This window comes from Rhinolophus hipposideros (genome assembly GCF_964194185.1).
Source record: "Rhinolophus hipposideros genome assembly, chromosome: 16".
Lineage (NCBI taxonomy): Eukaryota > Metazoa > Chordata > Mammalia > Chiroptera > Rhinolophidae > Rhinolophus > Rhinolophus hipposideros.
Window position 1 is genome coordinate 48,416,947 of NC_138062.1, and position 27,357 is coordinate 48,444,303.

Below are 27,357 nucleotides of genomic sequence, written 5' to 3' on the forward strand. Positions count from 1 at the left end.
GACCGTGCCCAGCGCGAGCGAGCTCGGGAGAGCCGGCGGCCGCCAGGTAACTGTGCGAGGCGGGCTCGCGGGGCAGGGGGTGCCCTGCAGACCGAGAGCGGGGACCCCACAGACTGAGGGGCGGGACCCCGCAGGCCGAGGGAGGGGGCCCCGCAGACCGAAGAAGACGATCCCTTAGACGGACGGAGGGGATCCGGCAGACCGAGCGAGGGAACTCCTCAGACGGACGGAGGGGACCCCGCAGGCCGAAGGAGAGGGTTCCGCAGACTCCGCTTAGACCGAGAGAGGGGACCCCACAGACGGAGGGAGGGGACCAAGGGGAAAGTATTGCGCCTGAGGGAAAAGATCCGAAGGCAGAGGGACACGTCCGACACTTACGGCCGGTCTGATGACTGACCCCCGAGGAGAGAAAGGACGGATTCCCACAGACGGAGGGCGGAGGCCGAGGGAGAGACTCCCGTCTGAGGGAGGCCGCACCTGCTGGGAGGCGGGGAGGTGACGTCGGGCCGCTAAGGCGACAGAGCTGCGACGGGGGCCCGGGGCGGGGGGCGGGGCGGGGAGGGGGCCGCCAGCGAGGCCCGCGGCGTCTGTCTCGGCGAGCGCGGCGGGGACGTGAGGACTGCGGGGCGCTGCCCTCCGGGCCTCGCGCGCCGAGCCCCCGGGGTCCCCCGGCGGACCTTCGTGTCCTTAAATCCGTAAAAAGACCAAGTTAGGCTTAGGTCACTTGCAGTTTAAAATGATTCTGCGAGATTTTTCAAAGGGGAAACAGAACCTCCTTTCCCTTGTGCCCTCAATTTACCCTTAGAATTTTAAGTCTCATATTTTAAAACCAGCACCCTCAGGTTATTCTAAAACTTCTAAGTAATGAAACATTTCCTGATAGCTCTTTCTCTCAGGCTGTATTGACACACTAGGATGGCAGTCGATACTTTTGTCTCCATTGTGGTGTTTGCTCACTTTTCACCAAGGGCAACAATCCCTCGCGGATGAGTCCTGGGCACAGTCAAGACTTAATTTTACCCTTTAACAAAACATGGCATAACAAACTATTAAGTGCAGGCAATGAAGGCGGTAATGGTAATTGGTTCGTTAGTAAGCTTCTAATTTTGTATGTATTACAGAATACTGAAACTTGTGAATATCTCTGGCTCCTAATCTTGCACGCTCAGCAATTTGCAGAAGATGGTTGAAAATGGAAAAATAGGAAGGTACACAGGGCTTAGTGAATATGGGATAACAACTTTTTCTTTTTTCTTCCGCCTGCCCCCGCCCCCCGCCCCCACCCCAGTTCAAGTCGTCCTTTCTCAGTCTAGTCGTGTAAAGAAAGCATAGCGCCTTGGCCCATGGGGTAACAACTTTGAAGGAAACCAGAATATCCATTTTAATGTCCTTCCAGCCACAGTCGTCTTGTGGCATTTATCCACTTCATTTATTGTTGTTGCAGACAACAAATGTCTTTGGAAGTAATTTGGAGCTCCCAGTTTTCAAGTCACATAATAAAATCTCTGCTTTGACTCTATAGAGTCACACTTCAACATCTACCTTGATTTACTGGATCCAACGGGAGGGCTTTTTGGCTATTGCTAGAAATCAAATCCAACCTGAAGAGAATATGCATGCTGTAAAGGGAGTTCCAAAAGCTGTCTTCAGAAATCTTTTAGGATAACAATGTCTCATTCTTTATGTCTTCTGTAGTGCATAGCCTAACTCCTCATAGGTAGCTCAAATTCAAAACATGTCTATCCAGTTGAACAATAATCTCATTACTTAATGGTGCACATTTTGAATAAGCTATTTTTCACTTTCTCTTGTTATTACTATGTTTGCAATACTAAAAACCCACAAGAGATTAATAAAAATATTAAGGAATGAAATACGTAGTAGTACATAAAGTAATTCTGACTGGTATTATTTATTTTTAATACAGTAATACATAAAACCATTTTAATTGAACAATACTGAAAAAGAGAGAGGAAAAATAAAGCTTCTCCCCTCCTGCTCCCCTACCAGAATAACCACTGTTATCATTTTTCATGTGTTTATACCTGTGCTATCTGTTAGGCCACATACAGTTGAGTGCTTGAAATGTAGCTGGCTCAAATTGAGATGTGCTGCAGGTGTAAAATGCACATTGCATGTCAGAGATTTAGTATGAAAAAACATGTAAAATCTCATTAACTTTTTATATTGAGTTTAAAATCATATGATTATGTTGAAATATATATATAGGGTTATATATATAGGGTTAAATAGAATATATTATTAAACTTAATTTTAACCTGTTTTTTTTAATGCAGTTCCTAGAAAATACAAAATTACATACATGGTTTGCAATATATTTCTATTGGATAGCACTGGTGTAGACTTTTGATTCTATGCAACAATACGTATCTACATGTAGAAATGGTTGTGTTATAAAACAAAGGGATCATTCAATATCTGTTAAATGGTAACATGTTCTTTTTCGTTTAATACATCTTGGAAGTCATCCCACATGGATACTTGGAGATCTGCCTAATTGGGAGATAACGTGGAGATGACATAGAATATGGTATGGATATATCCTGATTCATTTATTCTCCTATTTATATTTATTTCATTTCCAGTTTTTCCATCATCATAATATTACAATGAACATCCTTATACATTTCTCATTCTCTTTTCATACATGCCAGGAATTTTCCAAGTTCAAAAAATTACATAGTGTTTTCTTAAAAGCAAGGTAAATCTATATAGCATGATCAGCTTTGGAAAAGCTGGAGGTGTTTGATTTGTAATGGCATGAATCCATGCCTACTGTCCAATGAGAATTTGCCCATGGGGTTACATTCTGGAATTTACCGTTTGCTCCTAGAGATGTTGAGTGCCTCACACAAGATCACACATTTATACACTTTAGAACTCAGATCTCCTGCCTCCATGAAGACTGCCTTCCTTTTTTCTATAGCCCAGGAATTGACAAATTTTTTCTGTAAAGAGTCAGGCAGTCAATATTTTAGGCTTTGTGGGCCATACAGTCTCTATAACATGGCCAGTCTTGGTAGCTCTGCTACTGTTGCACAAAGCAGCCATAGCTAATACTATGTAAACAAACGGGTGTGGCTGCGTTCCAGTAAAACTATGGATACGAAAATTAAAATTTCATGTAAACTTCAGGAATCACAAAATATTATTCTTTCGATTTTTGTTTTCAACCTTTCAAAACTACAAAAACCATTCTTAGCTGAAAGGCTATACCAAACAGACCATAGTCCAGATTTGTCTCCTAGGCAGTAGTTTGCTGATCTCTGCTTAGACTCTGAAGTCTAGAGACATGGAAATTTCTTTACCATTATACAGAAGCTATTCTGTTTACAATTTGTTTTTTTAGAATAAATAATTTTTTAAAAATTTATTGGGGTGACAATTGTTAGTAAAATAACATAGATTTCACGTGTACATTTCTGTATTACATCATCTATAAATCACGTTGTGTGTTCACCACCCTGCTTGCAATTTTTAATAGTTTTTTTTCAGCAGTTTTAGATTTATATTAAAATTTAGTGGCAAGTAACCCCATATATCCTCTCACTTCCCTTCTCCCTCATCCCCCATTTGTAACATATTGTGAGGTACATTGGTTACAGTTAATCAGCCAATATTGATACATTATTATTAAGTAAACTCCATAGTTTACATTAGAGTTCACTCTGTGTTGTATGCTCTATGGGCTTTGACAAATGTGTAATGACGTGTATCCACCGTTATGCTTGCCAATTTTTAACACAGACTAGCTAGGAACAAACATAAGCTTCAGAGTAAAGCATTACAATTCTGTCAGCGACAAACAGGTAACAAGATGGCCCTAGTCTCTGTTCCTCCAGTAATTTGTGTTTTGCTATGTTTTGCTTAGTTTTGAAGTGTTTTACAAACATCATTCACTGTCACACTCAAAGTAATGAGATTGCTGGAAGACCTAGTGGAATGTGCAACGAAGAGCCATACAATTGCCATAATAAAAGGAAGTGATTTTAAAAGTTTCACAGTGGAAAGAAAATGCAAATGGGATAAAGTGCTTAGGAGGAAGGAGTGTGGAGGTCCAAGAAGGAATGATAGTGGGACTCTCATTTGATTCAGTCATTTTAGAAAATGCTCATTGTTTGGGTCATTTTAGAAACAGCTTGGCCTCTTCTGGTGAAGTGGAACTCTGAACACTGTATGGCCCACTAAGTCCAATCTTACAGAAACTTGCTGACATACTTAAGGTTCAGAATAGCACTGTTCCTAAGAGCCCCCACTGAAAACCCAAATGTCCATACACGGTAGAACGAATGTAATGAAAATGAACAAACCACACCACGCACAACATAGATAAATCTTACAAACGTAATAGGAAACCAAAGGAGCAAATCATATGTGCATATGTGATCATCCCTATTCGATGTAGATTTCTAAAACAGCCAAAAGTAGACTGAAGTTTTAGGGAAGTAAAACTATAAAGAAAAACAAGCAAGTAAATACCACTGTTTACCTGAGAGGGTGATGAGGCAGGGATGGGGGTGAGTGTGGCCAGTTTCTGAGGTATAGCAGTATTCTATTTCTTTTTTCAAAATTTGTTTTTTTTAAGTGTACAGTATTGTTAACTATAAGCACAGTGTTGTATATCAGGTCTCTAGAACTTTTTCATCTTACATGACTGAAAACTGTTCCGCTTCGTGACTATGCATTAGTTCTGTAATTATTCACTCTGCTATCTATACCTATGCTTTATGAATATTTTTGTTATATTTCAATTTTTTTAAGGAGAAGAAAGAATGAATCTTATACATAAGGAAAACTGTGCCTAAGAGAGAAGTGAATAGAAAAGGCTAATGATAAACTTGAAATAGACAAACTTCTGAATGTATGGTTAGGAAATGAGCAGCATTGCAAGATAACTTTTAGTTTAAGACTCACACAGAAGGCTGGTGATTTGAAAGCTTAGAGGTTAAGCATGGTGAAAAGTGTTGCTTCCCATTGGAGGACAGTGAGGATAACAATACTAATTGTCTCAAATGAACTAAGACCACAACAGTTTTCCCATGTTTGAAATACATTTTGTCTAGCTCAACAATGGCAAAACCAGAGGAAGCTGGTCACGAGCCATTGGTGATCCCAGAGGTTCAAGACCTCATGGAATCATCACAGCATCAGAATGAGTGGCAATGGGCCAAATAAGGCTGCTCTGGCTGCTAAAAAAATTCCCCGTGGCATTTGCTGAGCAGGGAAGGCTTTCTTGCCTTTATAGATAGGGAAGGATGCCTGATAGAACTTATTTCAGCCAGGACCCCATGATTAGGCCCATTTCAAAGCTTGGCATAAGGACCTACTAACAGGACTGAAAGCGTAAATCTCTTTTGTCCCTTTCATCTTCCAGACAATGCGCTCATGAAGCAGGCTCTTGGAATAGGGTATAAGAAGAGCATCTATATCTCGATTTGTACTAGTATTCCCTACCGCCTGGTATTCACACCATTCTGTAATCTCCCCTTGAGTGTGGACTGGACCTAGGGACTTGTTGCTAATGAAAGAAATAATGGGAAGTCACTTTTCTGATTAGGTTACATTTATAAAAGACTGTGACTTGAATCTGGCTTGACTCTGTCATCTCAGCTTGCACATTTTGATAAAGCAAGCTGCCATGTAGGAGGGACCCATATGACAAGGAACTGAGGGTGGCTCCTGGTGAACAGCTGGCATGGAGCTAAAGCCTTCAGTCCAACAGCTGCAATGAACTAAGTTCTGCCAACAGCCACCTGAGCAACACTGAAAGTAGGTCCTTCCACAGCCATGCCTTCAGATGAGACCACAGCCTTGGCCAACACTTTGATTACAGCCTTATAATTCCAACTAGGGACCCAGACCCAACTAAACCACATCTGAAATTATGAAATAATAAATGTTTTTATTTTAAGGCACTAACTTTTGGAGTACTTTTTAAGCAGCAATAGATAACTGATACATCCTGGGACCAATGTATCAGCCTCATGGGGGTTGATGAATAGTGGTAAGTTCTTCCTTTTCCCAGAATATTCCCTTAGCTTCCTCTGGTTTTGCCATTGTTGAGCTAGACAAAATGTATTTCAAACATGGGAAAACTGTTGTGGTCTTAGTTCATTTGAGACAATTAGTATTGTTATCCTCACTGTCCTCCAATGGGAAGGAATTAGGGACTTAGTCTCTCTAAGAAGGCTACAGTTTTCCTTATGGGAACCATTGAGTAAGGTAACATTTTGTTACCTTCAAGTCAGTCATTGGTCCCTGGGGGTTATCTCTAAAGAGTAATTCTTTCGAAGAGAATTTTATGGCAGCAAATAAGGGAAACTTGTGATGTATTTGTGAGCTCTCTATCTTCACTCCTATTTAGAGAACTGTAACCAAAGCATCAGGGAAACTAAAATCCCCAGGCATTTCCCATGGGGCAGGTTGAGGATTTGTCCTGAGTGGGTATCTTTGGGCAGGTTACTGAGCAAAGACATGATACATGCACCCACAATGCCTGGGCCTTGCAGACACTAAATACCCAATATGTTGACTTGCGTCTCCTAAATTTACTTCCCCAAACGAGATTTCATACATGTACTTTATGTTCTTTAGTCAAAGAATCCAGCTTAAATGGATTGGCTGGAATTTTTTGGAGTATTTGCAGGAGCCTAGAAAATGGTCTTCCACACAAATTTAAACTGAATTCACAATTACGAGAAAGATTACTGAGAATATAAATAACTTTAAAGAAATGATTCAAGAATGCCAATGTTGTACTAGAAGTTCTAGCCAGAGCAATCAGATATAAAAGGCATCCATATAGGAAAGGAAAAAGTAGAACAATCTCTATTCACAGATGACATGATCTGATATACGGCAAATCCTAAAGAATCAACCAAAAAACTATCAGAGCTATTAAATTCAGCAAAGTTGCAAGATACAAGATCACAGAAAAATCATATGTATTTCTGTACACTAGCAACGAACAATCCAAAAATAAAATTAAGAAAACAATTACATTTACAATAGCATCAAAGGAATAAAATACTTAGGAATAAGTTTAATAGAAATACAGAAGTTTCAGCAGAAATGCTGAAAACTATAAAACATTGCTTTAAAGAAGTTAAAGAAGACCTAAATAAGAGTTAAAGACAACTATGTTCATGAATTGGAATATTCTATCTTAATACTGGAAAGATGGCAGTGCTCCCCAAATTGATCTATAGATTCAACATAATTCCAAATACCAGCTGGCTTCTTTGTAGAAGTTGATAAACTGACCCTGAAAATACAGAAATTCAAGGGACCCAGAATATCCAAAACAATCTTGAGAAAGAGGAACAAAGTTGGAGGACTCACACTTCCTGATTCCAAATCTTACTACAAAGCTACAATGTGGTATTGGCATAAGGATGGCTATACAGAACAATAGAGTCGAATTAAGAGTCCAGAAATAAACCCATGTGGCTATGGTCAACTGACTTTTGACAAGGCTACCACAGCTATTCAATGAGGAAAGAATAGTCTCTTTAACAAATAGTGCTGGGACAATGGGATATTCACACAGATTAGAATGAAGTTGGAACCTTATCTCACACCATATACAAAAATTCACTCAAAATGGACCATTAACCTAAATATCAGAGTTAAAACCATAAGACTCAGAAGAAAACATAGGAATAAAGCTTCATTACCTTGGATTTGTAAATAATTTCTTATATCATAAGTACAAGCAGCAAAAAACAATAAATTGGACTTGATAAAAAACAACTTCGCATCAAAGGGCACTATCAAGAGAATGAAGACACGGGTGGCCGGATGGCTTAGTTGGTTAGAACGCAGGCTCGGAACGCTCGAGAACAAGGTTGCCGGGTTCAATTCCCACATGGGCCAGTGAGCTGCACCCTCCACAACTAGACTGAAGACGAGTTGCCGCTGAGCTGCTGGAGCGGTGGCCAGATGGCTCAGTTGGTTAGAGAGCGAGCTCTTGAGAACAAGGTTGCCAGGTTCAATTCCCCCATGGGGTGGTGGGCTGTGCCCCCTGCAACTAAGATTGAAAATGGTGACTGGACTTGGAGCTGATGGGCCCTGGAGAAACACACTGTTCCCCAATAAAATAAAACAAAAAACTGAATTTCAGATAAACAATCATTTTGGGGGAAAAAAAGTGAAGACAGCCCAAGGAATGAAAAATTTTTTTGCAAATCACATCTGGTATCTAGTATCTAGAATATAAAAAACACACCAGTTTAACAAAAAGACAACCCAATTTAAAAACAAGCAAAGAACTTCAACAGACAGCTCTCCAAAGATAAATAACCACAAGCACGTTAAGGGTGGCCAACACTGTTAGTCATTAGGGGGATGCAAATCAAAACCACAGTAAGATACCGCTCCACACCCACTAGGATGGCCAGGATCGAAAACATGGAAAATAAGTGCTAGTAAGGATGTGGAGGAATTGGAACCCTTGTACGTCACTGATGGGAAAGTAAAATGGTGCCGCTGTTGTGAAGGTCGGTGGCGCCTCAAAAATGTAAACAGAATTACCATCTGACCCAATAATTCCACTCGTATGTATGTACCCAAAAAGACTGAAAACAGGTACTCAGATATTGTTCAATGTTCCTAGAAGCACTATTCACACTAGTCAGAAGGTGGAAACAACTCCAATGTCCATTATTGGATGACTGGATAAACAGATGTACCATGTACATACAGTATTCCTCAGCCATGAAAAGGAATGAAGTACTGACACAGGCGGTAACATGAGGAACTCAAAAACTTATGCTGAGTGAAAGAAGCCAGACTGAAAAGGTCATGTATAGTTCCCCTTGTGTGAAATATCCAAAATAAACCCAGGGACAGAAAGCAGATTAGTGGCTGTCGGGGTGGGGGAGAGGCAGTGGGAAGTGACAAGGAACTGGTAAGGGTTTCCTTTTAGGGGGAGGAAAATGTCATGGACCAGTTATAGGTCATGGGGCTGCACAATATTGTGTGTACACCAAATGCCACTGTATTGTCCACTTTAAAATGGTTAATAGCTCATTTTATACACATTTTTATCAAAATGTTACACTGAGCAAAACCCTTTTTCAATAGTGCCAAGTGTTTATTTTCTCAATTCTGATAGCAACCCCGTGAGAATGGATCAGTTGCCCCCTACTCCACTATATTGCCCCCCAAACTGATTTCTAAGTTATATAAAGTGTACACTCACCAGATAGTGTTTTGAGAGGAAGTACATAGACTGAGTCTGATTGCAGAAAACCAACTAAGCTGATAGGCTTCAGTGCCCTTGTGTAAGATGAAGGGGCCCAATATTTTCTCCATTATCAAAGAGCCATCAGTGTCCAATCAGTGCATAGCCACTCCCATGGCTTTTTTCCATGCCCATCTTTTGGTCGAGCCCTCCAAGGAAGCTACTGTTAAAAAATAAAATGCGGGGCCGGCCCCGTGGCTCAGGCGGTTAGAGCTCCATGCTCCTAACTCCAAAGGCTGCCGGTTCGATTCCCACGTGAGCCAGTGGGCTCTCAACCACAAGGTTGTCAGTTCAACTCCTCCAGTCCTGCAAGGGATGGTGGGCTCCACCCCCTGCAACTAAGATTGAACAGGGCACCTTGAGCTGAGCTGCCGCTGAGCTCCCGGATGGCTCAGTTGGTTGGAGTGCGTCCTCTCAACCACAAGGTTGCCAGTTCAACTCCTCGAGTCCTGCAAGGGATAGTGGGGATGGACTGCGCTCCTGCAACTAGCAACGGCAACTGGAGCTGAGCTGCACCCTCCACAACTAAGATTGAAAGGACAACAATTTGACTTGGAAAAAAGTCCTGGAAGTACACACTGTTCCCCAATAAAGTCCTGTTCCCCTTCCCCAATCAACTCTTAAAAAAATAAAAATAAATGCTAAAACGCTGTTCTACTCTTCCATTACTTCTAAAAGTTCTACTTGAACTCTCCTGTGCCTGTCTAATCACTACTGGCCACTTCTGGTGAGCAAGGACCACTTTCCGCAGTGCAAGTTATTTATGGTCCAAAATCTAATGTTGAATTAATACTAATGATATGCACCTTTGAATAAACTCTTTGCTCATTACATTGTATTTGTTTCCCCTTTAACGACTGTATTAATTTCATTAAAACTCAGTGAAATCACACAGGTCCACAATATGATTACACTAAGTTGTAATTAGGCTGCAATTCCTAAAATTTGGTTTGCTTGGGAATACAGGGATTGCCATGTTCATTGAACCTGTTTTTAAATAGTACTGGTGCTCTATGGAAAATTCATGGCCAGTGGTATCTCAGACCTGTATTAATTTGGGTATCCCCACATCTTTGATGTGTGACCCTAAAAGTTCCTTAACCTCCCCGTTTTTCAGCTATAAGTAGTTAATAACTGGTATTAATTCCCAACGAGGAAGCTTGCAATTTATTCCTGTCATCTCAGGAAATATAAGGGCATCTCTTTGTGCACCCCAAGTAGTTAGTCCCATCCTGGGTAATGATGGCACGGTTCACGCTACCTTTAGGGATACAATGATTTGTGTCGTTTCACTCTGGGTGGGGGTAGAACCCCCTCACTGAAATTTAGACTAAATGACAGGCCTTAGATTACTTTTACAAGAAAAACAAGAAAGCAACTTCATAGCTTTGTTAGCCTTTTTCAGACTATTGATGTTCAATGCCATCAACATTTTTGCCTTAAGAGAACAAGCTTCAAAGAGCATGTTCCACCTGTGACTAAGCCACATCGATGGAGTACTGAGGAATGATGAGCAGAAACGATTCAGAGGCACCATTTTCTTGCTTAGTTTATTTTTTAGTTCTAGTATTGACTTTTTCATAAATATTCACATCTCCAATAAGGTCCTTGAGAACAGTGCCCATATTTTTATCACGAATTAGCACCTGGTACACAGTAGATGCTCATCAAGTATTTTTACCACCTCGTTTTAAATATTTTCCCACTGGCCAATGCTTCCCCAAAGATGACAGTTCTAAGGTTTACAGGGAAACACAGACCCAGCGATAATCATTTCAAAAGGGAGTTACCTTCCAATTCTTTTGATTATATGAACATATAACTGGTGCTTGCTACACTAAAACATGCTAGGTTTACTTTCTCATAGATTCGGAAACCTCCAAAGGAGGTTCATTATCTTCATTTTTTTACAGATAGCATCTTATCTATGGCAATTTATACTGAGTTTTCCATTCATGGGAGTGACACCAAGTTTTCTTTTTAAATATATTTAAGAGGAAGTAACTCAATTTAAAGGAAAAAAACCCTCAAGTAATGTAGACGTGGAACACAAATGAGGTAAAACCTTGTGAACGGGGTTCAGCAAGGACTAAACATTAGGAAACTGCCCCAGGCAAAGTGTCATGTTGAGGGGCAAGTGGGTGTGCTTCCAGTGGTGCAGGTGTGTCAGACTCACCAGGCCTCTGAGTTCACTGACGTGACAGAACACCACCACGTTAACGAGACTCTGCTACATCTTGTGAGATCACACACCATTCAGTGGGCTACAAAAGCAGAGGTCAAAAACTGATGCCAAAGCAAATTCTTGAAACTTAAATCTTTATAAAGCAAGATATATCCTAATAATGAGCTGCTCCCAGACAAAATAATCAAAAGGCATTCAGCCAGGGGCTGTATTTAACAAGCAAAGTATCATCAAAATCTAATTACCCAACTTTTATTATTCCAACTGCAGTACAGAGAGGACTCAGCTGCTTGGGGGAATGTACAACTTCTGCAGCCTTCAAACCGAGGCAGAAAGCCACACAACTCTGTAAGACAAGCCTGTGAGATACACTTTTCTGAAGGAAATGGCTGGGTCTCTTCACCAAAACCAGTTTTCAGCATATTCCAGTTAACACACACCCTAGAACTGTTTACAAACCAAAGGAAAAAGACCATATAACACATCCCCTGAAACAAGGAGAGTATCATTCTGTGGGAATAACATCTTTGGATTCTGCTTCATTTTGTTTCACTTCGGCTTCCGTGGCAGCTGGGGTAGGAGCAGTGACTGTTATGGTGCTTTCTGCCTCTGTTGCACCTCCAGCCTGGGCAGTTTCGCCTCCAGCCTGGGCAGTTTCGCCTCCAGCCTGGGCAGTTTCGCCTCCAGCCTGGGCAGCTTCGCCTCCAGCCTGGGCAGCTTCGCCTCCAGCCTGGGCAGCTTCGCCTCCAGCCTGGGCAGCTTCGCCTCCAGCCTGGGCAGCTTCGCCTCCAGCCTGGGCAGCTTCGCCTCCAGCCTGGGCAGCCTCACCTCCAGTCTCTGCTTCAGTATTCCCCTTCTCGGATGCCATTCCACAGGGTGTCTCTGCTTCCAGCAGCTGTTCAGGATGTGGACCACTAGTGGCCTCTGCCGTGTCTACAGGGCCTTTCCCTTCGGCCAGCATTTCACTACTTTCTGGAGCAGGCACTCCTTCCCCCTCTACTGCCCTCACTGTTGCTGTAATCACCTCAGCTAAGACTTCTGCAGCCACCTCCTCAGGTGTCTCTTCTTTATCCTCACCTCCTAAATTGTCATCTCCTTCGATTTCTGGATCAACAGCTTCGTTGGTGAAGGGGTCTTCACCCTGGCCAAGAAGAAACACAAGTCAGTGCAATCTTAAAGAACTGTCCAAATGAGAGATGGAGGAAACCTACCTACATTGCTGGGAGCTCATGTTTTCATGATGGATGGGCAGAGTCAACAAGAGAAATACTTTAAACTACACGAGGTGAGTTAATCCTATAGGCTCTCAGAGCTTAAAGACTCAGAAAAGACATCTCAGAAAAGCTTCACCAGAAGTATTTTGTACTTTCATTCAAGCATGTAACCATGAGGAAAAGCTAAGATTTAGCTTTTCCACCCCAAATTATAAAAAAAAGAAAAAGCCTTGTAACAGGAAATTAAGACTATTTTAAATTTTAGTTTCATTTAAGCTCAGAGCCCTGGTTGAGGGTTATCCCCATTTTACACATAAGGAAATGAGACTGAAAGATCAGTAACTGGCCAGAGGCCACACAGCTATTAAACAGCCAGGAGTCAAATCTAAGTCTGACACTCTGAGAAGACAAACTTCTCACGAGCATAGGCTAAACTGTCTCTAGTTTAGAAAAAGAAAACTAAATATTATCACTACAAGATTAGGAAATGTGTTTTAAAATATGGTGGTTAGAAGCTTGAGTCCACACTTGACTTCAGACGCTTTCAATCTGTTTAGGCCACAAGGTAAAACAACGATCGGTCGTGGTTCTTAAATTAGTTACAATAAGTCCTCACTTGATGTCCTTGACAACTTCCTGGAACTGCAGATAAACCATGTATAACAACCAGTTTTACTACAGGGCAATTGATACAAACAGGAGTTAAGTTCCTACAGCATCTCATCAATGTTGGAACGATGTCAAATGAAATGACATTATTCAAGAACCTGCTGCATTTAGATTCTGGGCCTTGAATGGATGGAATGCGTTGTCAAATACTGCAGCATTTAGTAACTGAGAAGAGGGTGAACAGGTCCTAGCCAAGCTCTACTGGAGCTCAGCTACCAGCCTCAAATGCTGAAGTCATGGGGCTGAGCATTTAGCAAAACGGGCTTACCAAAGAGGAATCGGGGGCCCTTCCAACTTCTCTCCAGGGCACTCTCATTGAGACTTTTTACTACTCTGCCCCTGTCACTATCACTGGTTGTGGCACCTCCGGTTCTTCCCTTCGGCTTGATCCTCCATTTCATTGTTGGTTGACTCTGCCAGCAAAACCTCTTTCGCTTCTTTCTTGGACAATTATCTACCTTGGATTTTGTTTTTTTAAACATCTCACCATCATTTGCTCAGTATTTTACGGCTAGATAATCAAGGTTTCTCATGGTGAGAGTTACCATTGTACAGATTAATCAAGCAGAATCACATCCCAGAGTTCTCAAGCAAACAGTCTCAGGAAATCCACACGCCCGATACACTACAATATCCCATAACTCAGCACAGAAGTGCTAAATACTGCACTCAAGATAATTTCATACTCGCAATTCATCTTACGTTTTAAAAGATTTTCCCGTCCACTGGACTCCTAAACACAAACCTTGAGGTATTTTTCCAGCATCTTCACTATATGTCTGTTGTTCAAAACACTCTTAGCCACATGGAGACTTGTTTTCTTAAACTGTTCAGCAGCCAACTGCAAAGGGAACCAAATATGGGCTTTTAAAAATGGCTTGTATAAAGGAGCAAGAGAACACACTGGCCAGGCTACAGTGAGTTGCCCTGAGATCAGCCATATGCAGAGGTGGCTAACATCTTTCTTCAGTGAGGAAAATCCTCAAGTGCCAGACACCAGGAGTGTGAGAGAAGGCACTTGAGATATCAGAGCTGACACCATGAAAATGTAGAAAAGTCTGATAATCTTAAAAGATAAAAGCATAAATACATCCCAGTTACTGCGTGCACAAGCAAGGATGAAACAAGTATTTCCAGATTAGAAACTTTGTGGACTAAGTAGGGGAAAAGGGCAAGCCCTTCAGTTTTGAGTTATAATGACTTTATAAGTTCAATAGCAAAAGTACAAATGTCCCAAAACAGAGCCTGACATCATACAGTAATCCCTGCTTATACAGTTTATACAGTGCTTTTGGCTGCTCTTTAATAAAACTGGCAGATGGGCAGGCAGGTATTGACATCTCCATTTCATAGTTGGGTAAAGTGAGGACAGAGATGTTAAACCAGGGGTCAGCAAGCTACAGCCAGTGGGCCCAGTGCAGCCACACCCATTCCTTCACTTAGTGTCTGGGGCTGCCTTTGCCCATCAACGGCAGACTTGTTGGACAGAGACCCTATGGCCTGCAAAGCTGAACATATTTACAAGTTGACCCTTTACAGAAAAATTTACTGACCCTAAAATTAAACTTTTAGCCTCGGGCCCCATCAGCTAGTAAGGAGCAAATGGGTCCTGAACTCTGGGTCCACTAGGCACTCTGCTCTGAATAGCCCTCGGCCTCAGCTTACAGGAAAACCAGTTTTTCAGCAAATGGGGAATTGACTCATTTACAGGGAACATTCTCAAACCAGAAGAATTTTAGCTACTGTATTTAGTCAATTCTAAGTGACACACTTTCTCACATCTTAATGGAAACTGGGATGCATCTTACAATCAGTTGATGAAGTGACAGACTTGCCGGAATATAGCAAGAGCTCCTACGCTGTCAGCATTCCCCGTGTAAGACACAGAAGGTCCTGAGCCCCCCGGGCCGCAGCAGGAGGGGACTCACCCGGCGGTTGTGATTGTGGTCCACAGAGTGCAGGTGCCGCTGCAGGAGCTGGTGCTGCGCGGGGATCAGCATGTCACAAGCCAGGCAGTGAGCAGCCTCGATCTTCTTGAAGAAGTGCTCGTGGCCAATTCCTGTGGATGAAACCCACGTCATGTGGGATCTGGGACAGCATCAAGTGATGCTTTCCTCCTGGCCCCCAACAAAACCCCCACTTTCTCCCTGCAGACCTAAGAATTTAGGACAGATTCTGAGACAGGCGTCACCTGCCTTCCAACAGGAATGTGGGGTCAGGACAACCAGTCTCTACACCAGGGCATTTATTAAACTTTTCTCATCCTTCGGCCCAAGGAGGAAAAAACATTCAGAGTGCTTCACATCACTCTGATAAGTCAACTACAGAGCTTCGATCTCCACGAGGCCATGACGAAGGGCCTCTTACCATTGCTGAGTGCCCTTCCCGTGGGTTTTCGAGTCACATCCTCGGCCACCTGTGCTGGCTTCTCAGAGAGGCACATGCCTTAGCGCCATGCGGAACAGCGCCCATCCCAGATCACAGCTCACCTTTGAAAGGATCTGGTTTTGGTTTTGTGCTTTCCTTCTCCAGAAGTTCCTGGCGCCGCTTCTCAATCTTCTTATTCCTGTTTACAATGTACTCCTAGAGGAGTTGGGAGACAGCACCAAATGAAATCAGGAGAGGGTGACACAGCACCAAGAGGCAGCTCACCACAGGCGGCTGCCAACCCCCTAGCAGATGACAGCCTTGTCTCAACTGTCCCAGAGGTGAGAAGACAGCTATAGCAGCTCTGGTGGCAGAACTAGTGGGAACTACAACGGCTGGAGCTCTTGGTTGGCCCTCTGACACGGGGACTTAAGCAACTGTTACTCTGGAGATAGAAAACCTAAGTTTAGGCCCCCTATTTCCCTTCTGCTTCCCTTCTCTGACACCTGTAGGATCATCAGGAAACGATGTCGGAGGCCAAGCAATGTCTCACCTGGAGGAACTCCACCGTCTTGTCAGGGAGTTTGGTACTTATAAACCGCAATGTCTCTTTGTGAAATTTGCTTTGCAGATGCTTCTGGATTTCTTCATCTTCAAAGCTACGAAACTTGCACACAGAACAGGCGAACTGAATCCTGAAGAAAGAGAAATGATACAAGGGTAACCATCTCAGCTTAGAACTTAAATGGAAATGGGAAAGTGATTTCTGAACCAAGACTTCTCATGGGGCATCAAGAGCAGCATTACCCCATTTTCCCATCTTAAGAACTTGAGTACAACCTCGAAAGTATTTCAAGAAGATGATTAATAGAGCAATTTACTGCCATCTAGTCTCTTGGGCCCAAAAGCCCCTAAGAGAACACCCTAAGGTGGGGACCATTCAGAACTAAGAACTCCCTAAGCCCACTGCTCTGGGGGCACAGTACCTAACACCACAGCTTCTTAGATGTGTTTCTTTTTTTGCAGCCACACCGACACTGGGCTTTGCACTTTTGTACTTCTTTTTCTATTTAAAGACAGTCTTGAAGGTAACAGCTATATATAATCGCTACGTCCAACTCCAGAGGTGGTCCGGATTAGAACAAGGCAGCAGAGCGCCTCCTCAGCAGCTGTGCTGAATGGAGATCACTTGTGAGATGACAAACACCAGCCAGGGACCAGGGAACTCCCCGGAGGCCTGCAGGAGGGCAGCAGAGCCCCCTGTTGGGCACATGAGGACCACATGGACCCACAGGCAAGATGACCCACACGTGTTTTCCAAGTTTTGTCTCCCACCACACTGACTAGTATTTCCCCCGATACTGAGTCAGCTCCACTGCACTGTGCAGTGAAGACAGACAGGCTCAGGAGCCTTGCCAGTGCCCAGGGCCAGCCGACCTCCCCCTCGCCTGCCTCCTCACCTGTCAGCCGCTCGGTCTCGCATCCTGTCTCTCCTCCTCTGCTTTTCCCTTCTTTTCTTCACTTCATCATCCTCATCTTCCTTCTCTCCTGCAACAGAGAATTCCCTTCGAGACCCTCTGCGGAGCCCACAACACAGCTGAGCAGCAGGGCCTTGATGGGACCGCAGCTTAACCACCGCACCCCGTGCCCCACCGCTGCCTCCACGCACGGCAGGATCAGGATACCCTGAGGCACCAAGGGGCTGTCAAAGCCCCCCAACAAGGATAGGCCTTCGAGGAGAACCCTTAGGAGTTCCCAGGGGAGAGAACTCACTCCCCACGTGGCCTGATAAGGGGACACGGCCCACCCATCCCACTCACACTGCAGCCCACCTGCTCTCTGTGCTTCCCTATCCTGCTTTTCCAATCCAGTTCCCTGACGGGGTCTTCTCCCAACATCAGTTAAGAGAGAGAGCAGTTCTTCCCAGGTAAAGAGGCAGCCGCTGGATGGCCTCAACATAAAGCAGGCTGTTCTACCGCCCTCCATCCCACCTCTAGGTGGACCATGAAGACCAACCCGTCAGCCTCCTCTGAACTAGGGCTCAGCAGGTCTGACAGTCCTTGCTGGCCCAAACTCTACCTTCCACTTACAAAAACTGTCACTCTAGGGCTTTCCCAGGGCTACGTGGGAAGCAATCCTAGACAGAAAAGTGGGAAGCGACCCATGGGTCCTCCATCCGTCCCCTGGGGCCAGCACAGGAGCTCCTCTGCGAGCCATGCAGCCCAGTGCACCAGTGTGAGGCCAGGCCAGGCCAGGCCAGGCCACCGCAGCTCAGGGCCAGGGCCAGACACTGAAAAAAGGTCGGATAAGCATCTGAACTGTAACCCCTACCCCTGATGCCAGTCACGAGACTGTCCCACGAAGATGGCGACCGGCGTGCGCTGCTCAGAAGCCTCTCAAAAGGGCGTGTGGGATTTTTGGCAAGAGGTCACTGCCTGAAACTATTACTGCTGTTTAATAGCAAAGTCATCCCAGGTAGGTAGCAGGACCTGCGCGCAATAAACATGTCACCTTTGCTTTAGCATTTTCCCCGCTGCATGAGCTTCTCAATGCTCTCTCTGTGTGGTCCCGTGCTACAGAACAACTGTTTCAATGAACAGGGTGGGAGGACCTCAGACGGTTGGCTAAACCTGAACATAGCAGGTTTAGACTGGTATGCTAAGATGGGACTTCAGAATTTATGGTAGCAAAGTCACAAAGGAGCCAACCTGTGATACTTGGGGGAAACCAACTATGGACAGACCCATGGAAACAGGGAAAGAAACAAGTTGCTTTTGGATAAGATCAAGGCTACCACGTCTCCGACTGTTTCTCCATATACCCCCGAGGTTTAACGTGGCTTGGCTCTTGCTGCCGACTTTGGACTCTTAGGTCTTTGGCACTGGAACTGACGAGACCTGCTGAGCAATGGCTGCCTCTGGAGGATCTCGGCCTCGGTGTACCTGACAGGCCTCCCCGCGCCCCGAGCTCCCAACCCAGGCAGGTGTCCGAACTCCGTCCCATGCAGCGACATGCACTGCAGTTGCCAGGACCCCATGGTAAGAGGCTGACAGCACAGCCCTGGGCTGGCAACCGAGGGAACTGTGGAAAGAATGAAGCCCAGGAGAAAACAGTACGGGGACCAGCACTGGCCAAGGGGAACAAAGACGGGCTTGAGGGCACCTTTCCTTTTCTCTTGTGTTTCTGAAACTCTTTTCCCTACCATTGCGAGCTGTTGTAGACACCACAGATGAGTTCTCCCGCCTCCCCCCACAGCCTGCACTGACTGAGGCTAACAGACTTGTTTCCAATAAGTGCTGCTCCAAACACTGGAGCAAAGCCTCAGGGTGAGCACCACAGACAAGGCCAGCCAGCAGCTAGCCCCTCCATCCAGGCCCCAGGCTTGTACAGAAGCCCAGCCTGGCTGGGAGCTGGGTAGTGAGTGCAGGACAGCCGGGCAGACACAGGAAAGTTCAAAGGGACACTGGGCAACGCCTACCTCTCTGCCTTCCAGAGTCGAAGAATTCGTCCTCCTGAAAAAGGACACACACGAAATTGGGCAGTGAGGTAGTTTCCAGAACTGTCCACACCAGCCTAGCTCCCCAGATTCCTGCTGGTCACTATGCCACCAGGAACCCAGCAACAATGTGTCCGGACAAGGCCCAGGGCCTGGGGATGGAGCCTGAGTGTGTTCTGTCACTCCTGCTTGCCTTCTGAGATTCTGTAATGATGACTAAAGTGCTTTTTTATTAAAATCACTGACTCTCTTTCAGTTCCAAAGAATGATCTCTGACAATTTACACCTGCGCAGCTCTGCACATGGGAACGCCAGGAGCTGTATGTCAAAAAACCGCAATGTGTAGGATGCAGGTTTCAGCGTTCTTTACTGAAAATGGGCTTTACCAAGTTTCCCAGCCATTTCTTTATACATGCCAAAGCTTGTAACAAACCAGGTATAGATAAAAATGATCATCTATGGGGGGTGGGGGGTTCATGGTGTGAGGGATGTAAAAATAAAATAAAATAAAACTAAAAAAAAAAAAAAAAAAAAAAAATCATCTAACCAAAAATGAAAACAGAGCCATCGAGCTCAAGATCAAATTAGTAATCAGCAGGTACGCAGATTCCCAGACTCGATCTAAGCAAGCCAGGTAGGGGGCGAGCAAGACGCCCAGTAACTGAAAATTCACGGCTGCTGTCCCATCAACCCTTACCCCAGCCCACTTGACCATCAGAAGCACATGGATAAAGCCTTCAGACCTCCAGAGCTCCAGGCCCTACATCTGACTTGGATCAGAATTTGCAGGGGGTGGCAAAGGCTCTGTCCCCAGGTCCTGGCTAAGAGCCGGCCTTAAGCACCAGTCTCCGGTGACTGGCTGGAAGGACTGAAGGACATAAATGCGGCTCAGCATCAGCACGGAGCTGGCAGCAAAAAAGTCTCAGTGACTGTGTGGACTTCTCAGCCTCCACAGCCACTGCACTCAGCATGTGTGCATGGTAGGTGCGTCAATGTAGGACACAGGAGTGGCTGTGGACGGGGCTGGGAATTTCTTCAGGAAGGGAAGGAGTGTTCTAAGTGGAAATCTCTTAGAAATCTAGCTGCCAAGTCAGGGTATTAAAACCACTCATGAGGTAGAGGCATCTACTACTGCAGTTATCCCTGCCTCTGTGAGAAAGAGGCTCAAATAAGGAATAAATCCTACGCTAGAGACAAAGGAGGCTGACCAGTGAAGGTGGACTTACACCCCTGAATTCTTCATCTCCCGACCGGAAGTCACCAGCTCCATCATCTACCAGACACAAAGGAAGAGGGAAAGTCAGCCCCTCAGCGATTGACCCACTCCATTTTCACCCTCCCAAGCTCACTGCCCAGAGTGACGGAGCTTGTCCTGATTACAGTGGGGGCCGTGGGAGCCTGGGTGACACACAGCACCCTTGAGTTCCCACATGTCCACTGAACAGACAAGCAGGCTGAGCACCAAGCATGCAAGACTCACCTTACACCCACCCAGGCCTACTGACCCCCACGGCATACCGTTTTCAGAAAAATCTCCTTCGCTGTCAGCCCGGGCCTGTTTGGGATCTGGCTCCTCGTAGATTTGTAGCTGCTTCCGTTTCCTGCCCATGCCATCCGGGCCGCAGCGGTCAAACCCTCTCCGCCGGGGCTACAGAAACAAGCACATCCCGATGTACCACTTACCCAGCCATTATGATACCCCAGAGAAATGAAGAATGGTTGTAAGATCAGAGAACAAAGACAGATAAGGTCTTTTCACAAAACCAGGAGAGAAAACAGAGTTGAGACCATCCCAAAATTTTATGCTGAATGAAAGAAGCCAGAGAAAAAAAAACACATGTATTATATGTAATTGCATTCATGTGAAATGTCCAGAACAGGCAAATCCATAGAAACAGAAAGTAGATTAGTGGTTGCCAGGGGCTGGGGGAGAAAACAGGGAGTGACTGCTAATGGCAAAAGTTTCTTTCTGGGTTGACGGAAATGTTCTAAAATTAGATGGTGATGGTTGCACAATTCTGTACATTTTTACCAAAAGTTGAATGGTATACTTAAAAATGAGTGCATCTTATAGTCTATAAATTTTACCTCAATAAAGCTGTTTACAAAGGAAAGCAAGGAAGACGGGTTAGAACTTCGCAAGAGCTTACCCGATCCCTCATCCAGGTCTGTGACTGGCCACATCCATAGGGCACAGAGTTGTCATAATTGCCCACCGCCCCCTGCATGCCCATCACGCTGTAGTTAGGGGCCATAGACTGGGAGAAGAGGGACGGCAGAGGCCTGCTAGGGGAGGGGCCTCCCAGGCCCCGCCCACCAGTGTAGTTCATCTCATTCCAGGGAGCAGACAAAGGCTCGGAGGAGGCTGCTGGGGGCAAGAAGGGGTCACTTCGCATGAAGGTGTTGGGGTTGCTCCGGTCCTGGAAACGGCTCTGGCCCCGGCCCCGCATGAAGCTATCAAGGGAGCTCCGCTCGCGGGCGGGGTCCCGGCAGTCGCTGTACTGACTACTGAAGCCCCCATTGCGCTCGGGCCCCAGGTCAAAGTCGTAGTCGTAGCTGTAGCTGGGGCGGTAGGGATTGTGCTCAGGCAGGCAAGGCCTGGAGTCGTAAGAATCAAACGAATGGAAGCGGAAGGAACTGCAAAGAAAGCACACCCATTACTACACACTCTGCGTGTGCCCTCACTGCCTCCTGCAAAGCTCACCTCCCCATACTCAGAGAAGCCAAGGAAACCAAACCACCACGTGCCCCTCCTAAATTCTCAGAGGCCAAGCAGACCAACACTCCCTTCCAAACACTGATGAATGAATGAGGGGCACAAGCCCTTGGCCATTATAATGGGGAGGCTCTGCTAGGCACCCAGTGCAGAAATAAGGAGTCTGGCATATTTTAGCAGTAGTCCCGTCCTGAGCCCCACCCCTTAGGAAACCAGCAAGTTCTATTACAATGCCTCTGTCCAAACAAAGGCCCAACTCATCTACCCACAGTCAGGCGGGAGCCAGGGAAGAGACCTCCTGGGAGAGCTGGTGCCCACTCCCGTCTGTACAAAGCCGGATGTGTGGGATCCCCAGGGAAGGGCTCAGGTCCATAATCACCTCTCCCGGTCCTGCATGCCCTCCCCACCGCCGCTGCTCCCGCCCCTGCCTCCTTCCTTGGACATCATGTCCAAACGCTGGTTGATCTTGGCAATGAGTGAGTCGGAGTTGTCGGGGCATGGCTCTGGGCCATAAGAAGCCATATGCACAGCAGGGCCCCCAGCTGCCAGGCCATCGCTAGCCTTGGTGGTCTCCCACGAGGCTGGGCCATAGCTGTAGGTTGCTCCTGTGGTGACGCTGGTATTCTGGGCACCATAATAATTGTAGTTTTCATAACCTGCCAGAGAGAGGAAGAGCCAAGTCAGACCTCAGCAGCCACAAGGTTGGTCCATGGTGGACATATCTGGGGAGGAGCACCCACTATCCACAGAGAAGGAAGAGGGTCATGGGACCAAGTGCCGCTGGCATCTCCCACCTTTGGACAGCTCGCAAAGGCAGCAGGAAGAGGGAAGGGGCAAGGCCTTCACTCTGAGAAGTGGGGTTTTCGTGCTAGATCCTAAGGCTTGCTTCCCATCCAAAGCCAGAGGAGTGGCAGTTGGGGCTGGTGACAGACCCACCACAGAGATACTGCTCCCAGGACACAATCACAACCTCCTCTCATCACCTCCTGTAAGTTCCCCTCGAGGACTGCTCAGCACCTCAGGCCGGCCTGCCGAGCCTTCAGGAGAGCTGTGAGCACAGCTAGGAGGGAATATGGGGATCCCTGCATCCCAGCTCCTCTTAGAGGCCCTCTCGCCCACTCACGGACCCCCAGAAGGGCCTACCTTGCCAGCTAGCCACACCAGCTCCATATGCACCTTAGAGGAAACAAAAATACACAACAGCTGTTTGCAGAATGAAGGCACCTGAGACACCTCCCCCCCACACCTGGATTTTGAGGACAGTTGCCACCTCACTCCACTATCCACAGGAGAAGGGCTGCGGGTGGCTGTGGCAGTGCCCTTGGTTTCCTATTAAGACCAGGAAAGGCTGGGGCCCACCAGCTGTAAAACGTATTTCCTACTGGAGCACTCTGAAGCATAATCAGGGTTTCCCTCCCAGGCAAGGACGATGTCCCCCATCAGGGCAATGGGAAGGATGCTGCAGCCTTCCCAGGAAGCTCGTCCAGTGTGGGCCGCCAGCCAAGAGGCCAGCAGGCCAGGTCCCCAGGCAGAGCCCTTCTAAAGTTCCAGCACCCACCAGGAGCCAGAGCACAGGCACTGCCAAAAACACCAGTGAATGCACCGGTGGAAAATCATATCCTCAACTTAACTGAGCAAGGGGACATTATGTGCCTGAGTGACGTGGGAAGCTTCTTCCTGAGAAACTCAGTGATGGGGGGAGAAGTGACGTTGCCCAGTGGTGTTAGGGAGAATCCCACGCTCAGAAAACAAAGAAAGCCCTCGTCCCATCCCCTGGAACAGCAGAAAGCAGGACGCCTTGCAACCAGAGCACATTCTGGTCCCTCAAACATGCTTCGCACCATGATCTGGACTCCAGAGCAGAGTCAGCAAACAGGCCCCAGGCCAAATCTAGCCCATCGAGAATTGCTGTACAGCCCACAAGCTAAGAATGGGTTTTGTGTTTTAAATGGTTGGGGGGGGGGGGGGAAGAAATCAAGAGTATTTCATGACATATGACTTTTGACATGAAACAGATCGTTTACACATTTGTCGAAACACATGTAGAACTATACAACACAGTAAATGTTAATGTAAACTATTGACTATAGTTTGTAACAGTGTATCAACATTGGCTTGTTAATAATAGTGAAATCTGCAGGGGTCAAATTAGGGCGAGCACATGAAACTCTATATACTATCTGCTCAATCTCATAAAACTACTAAGAAACAAAGTCTCAATTAATTAAAAAAATTTTTGAGTATACCTTCGGCTATTCACTTAGAAGAAAATAACAAACCGCTAAAACAGACTATTGCATAATGTACAAAAATTATATGGTATGCAAATGTCAGTGGCCTTTAGTAAATATTACTGGCACACAGACATATCTGTTCCTTTATAAATTGTCTATGGTGGCTTCTATACTACAGAGATCAGGTAGCCTGCAAAGCCAAAAAATTGTATTATCTGGCCCTTTATAGAGAAGGTTTCCTGGTCAGTCCCTGGGCTGGCCCTAGCTCCGCCCAATTCCTCAAATCAGCCTCTCCAGGCTATCGTCCACTGTCCCCCAGCGCAGCCTCAGGAATGGCTTTGTCATGCTGGTGCCTTGGATTGGGGGTTGCAGGAATCCATGCCTCCCTGGAAAGCAGATCCTACTCACCCTGGGTGTTGGCAGGTCCAGCACTCCAGGCCCCATAGCCTGTGAACAGAAGACCTGTGAGTTAGAATCCTGTATGTCGGTAAAGGGGGTCAAATATATGGTGATGGAAGAACTGACTCGGGGTTGTGAACACATAATGCAATGTACAGACGATACATTACAGAATTGTACATTTGAAACCTATGTAATTTTGTTGACCATTGTCACCCCAGTTAAAAACAATAAAATCCTATGTGTCTCACCAGAAAACAGGTGCTTTAGAGGGGCTCTGAGCCTAAAAGGATCTCCTCCAAGGAGCTCAGTGACTTACAAGAAGGCAGCATAATCACAACACTGACCCCTAAATGTCACCCCACAACTGGCTGATTGCATCATCACACTCCACCTGCCTGAGGTCAAGGGAAAAGAGGGGAGAGGAATGGCCGTGGGCCAGCTCTGCCTGTCACCTGCTGAGGAACCTTGGCCTAAGTCTCAACCCACAACTAAGGATGACACAGGATGAGCCACCAGCTAGCCCATCATTAGGACACAGTCCCATTCCTCACCCCTTGGCTCACCACCGAACAGCCATAAGTACCCAGTATCTGCGAACAAACTTCCTCTCTAGGCCTTGCTTCCATGTAGCTTTGAACCTCCAACACTCCCCTGGGCCTTCAAGTCCCAGGGCTTGAGCCTGGCCGGGAGGCATCAGACTGCACTCTCCTCTGTGGTAGCTCCCCACACCCCTCTAGACCCCCATGACAGCATATGTCTAGTCCCTCTTCATCTGAATGTCCCTGGAGCCCGGTAGGGCTGGGCACAGGCAGCTATCTACACTTGTCAAATGACTTCACCTTTACCAAGCAAGAAATTACCCCATCTCCTTTACCTGAACCACCCAAACCACTAGCTGAGTGCCTACGGTGTGCTGACACATGATGGGCATTGAGCACATGTTAGCCAAATGCCATTCAGAGACCAGAGAACTAGGCTCAGAAGTTAGGGAACTTGATCCAAAATCAAAGTGAAGTTTGCCCTCTAAAATGTACATACACCCTCTCTACACCACACAGCCTTCCACATCTGTGCAGAGAAAAGCAGAATGGTGGTTCTAACAGCAAGTGACCAGCTGCGGGGCACTGTTTACTGTGGGGCACTGGTCTAACAAAATGGCATATGCTGCTCACATAATTTCATAACGGCTTCTGGGGTACTGTTTTCCCTGTTGTAAAAGCCTGTGAGCCTAAGTCACTTGCCCAAGATAATGAAGCTGGGGAATGGGGCAGGAAGCAACTGTCAAGCCTCACCGACTCCTAGGAAATAACTCCAGATGGAAATGTTACAGAAGGATTCAAGAAAGCTGCAGCATCCAAACTGAGCCTGAAAGGTTTTTAGCAAGTGGAAAGTGGTGTGCGTGAGGCAGATTACTGGTTGAAAAGATCTGGTGGAAAGTGAGGCAAAGAACGATGAGACCCAGTCAGGCTGCAGAAAAGACCAAAGAGCCAAACGGAGCCATCCCAGGACCCTTGAGATACCCACGCACCTCAGGACCTTCTGCCTCTGCAGTTCCTGCGGCGGGATCCTAATAATGCTGCCACCTTTCAAGACCAGTGCTTTCTCTGGCTGCTGCAGCCAAGATCAGACCGCCTACTTCTCGGACCTCATATACTTAGGAACCTGCGCCTGGTCCAAGCCCACCTCCCCGCACATCCCAACTGTTCCCTGCAGGCACACTCGTCTCCCAGCACAGAGCACAGCCTTCCCAGGAGGTGCTGCTTCTCGAGGCGAGGAGCAGAGCCCCGCGGAGGGCCGTCCTGCCCCAGGTCCTGCAGCCCAAGTGGAGGAAAGGCACATTCCCTCTTTGGAGTCCCCAGCACCTCCGGGCCACCAGAAGGGATTGCCGGAAAGACAGCCACCAGTGTGTCACAAGCCCAGGGCACATCAGGTTTACAGCACTCCGCAAGGAAATACCCAGCAGCTGCCCCTCCCAGGCCAGCACGAGCCAGGCGAGGCTGAGCCCCGCGGCGCTGCACTGCGGTGCTGGCGGGGAAGGGAAGGACCCCGTGCCACCCGGAAGCTTCCGCCAAGCCCCACCAGTACCGGGACACGACCGGCAGCGGGGGGAAGAGAACCCCGCGCCCCACGAGAGCCGGCCGTGACTCCGCCCCCTGGCGCCGCCATTTTGTGGCGTCTTCGGAAGAGGAAGGCGGGCCCGCGAGCGGTGCGGTCGGCCCGGCCAGGGCTGAGGGGCAAAAACGGTCCCGGCCGCCCGAGGCGCCCCCCGAAGCCCGCTACAGCGGTGTCCCGCCAAGTTCCGCCCGCCTTCCTCAGGCACAGCCGGCCAATCCACACACAGGGCCGCGAGAGCGACGGCGCCGCAGTCCAATGAGCGGCGCGCGCGTGCTCCGGTCGCCTCTCCGCACGGCCGAGTTGTGGTAACCGCATTCGGGCGCAGGCCCCGGCCCGCAAACCTCTGCATGGCGTACCCAGGCAGCATCTGCCATCCCACCTCGCACTGGGCCGCCCATACAAACCTCCGTAGCCTTGCTCCATATCTCCGGGTCGGCCCGCCAGCCACCCCTTTTCTAGGCTACCACTGGACGCATGCGCTCAACGCGCCTCCCGCCGCCCGCTACTGGAAAACAAGGCGTATACGTCACTCCTCCCAAGCGCTACCACTGGCTGGCTTTCAGAGCGGGCCCTCGGTGGGCCTTCCGGATGCTCCGGCTCGGCGCTCTTAGCATCTTGGGAGTTTGGGTAGGGCCGCGGGTGCTTCACTGCGCGCAGGCGCATTTCTCTTTCCACGCCTCAAGTGCGCAGGCGC

At 46.9% G+C, this 27,357-nt stretch overlaps 1 protein-coding gene and 1 long non-coding RNA gene across 2 annotated transcripts; one reads left to right on the forward strand and one right to left on the reverse strand.

The window, feature by feature from the left end:
• On the forward strand, positions 1-20,412 carry LOC308509264. Its single transcript, XR_013995150.1, has 3 exons — positions 1-46; positions 11,721-12,735; positions 16,332-20,412. It is a non-coding gene; the product is annotated as an uncharacterized lncRNA (long non-coding RNA).
• AKAP8 (A-kinase anchoring protein 8) lies at positions 10,802-27,170 on the reverse strand. The gene is made up of 14 exons (XM_081077035.1): positions 27,068-27,170; positions 24,555-24,593; positions 23,056-23,088; positions 22,292-22,568; positions 21,347-21,833; positions 20,715-20,844; positions 20,423-20,469; positions 19,179-19,212; positions 17,161-17,248; positions 16,254-16,395; positions 15,823-15,916; positions 15,262-15,392; positions 14,079-14,174; positions 10,802-12,591 (listed from the first exon to the last, which is right to left on the reverse strand). The coding sequence occupies exons 1-14, from the start codon at positions 27,084-27,086 to the stop codon at positions 11,956-11,958; spliced, it is 2,253 nt and encodes a 750-aa protein (XP_080933161.1). The 5' UTR covers positions 27,087-27,170; the 3' UTR covers positions 10,802-11,955.
• Between the last annotated feature and the right edge of the window lie 187 nt (positions 27,171-27,357).

Coding starts and splice junctions, on each gene's coding strand:
- AKAP8 (XM_081077035.1), bottom strand. Junction 17,249..19,178: donor CGACTCTGGAAGGCAGAGAG/GTAGGCGTTGCC, acceptor TCTCTGTTGCAG/GAGAGAAGGAAGATGAGGAT. Junction 14,175..15,261: donor ACCACAATCACAACCGCCGG/GTGAGTCCCCTC, acceptor TTCCCTTTGCAG/TTGGCTGCTGAACAGTTTAA.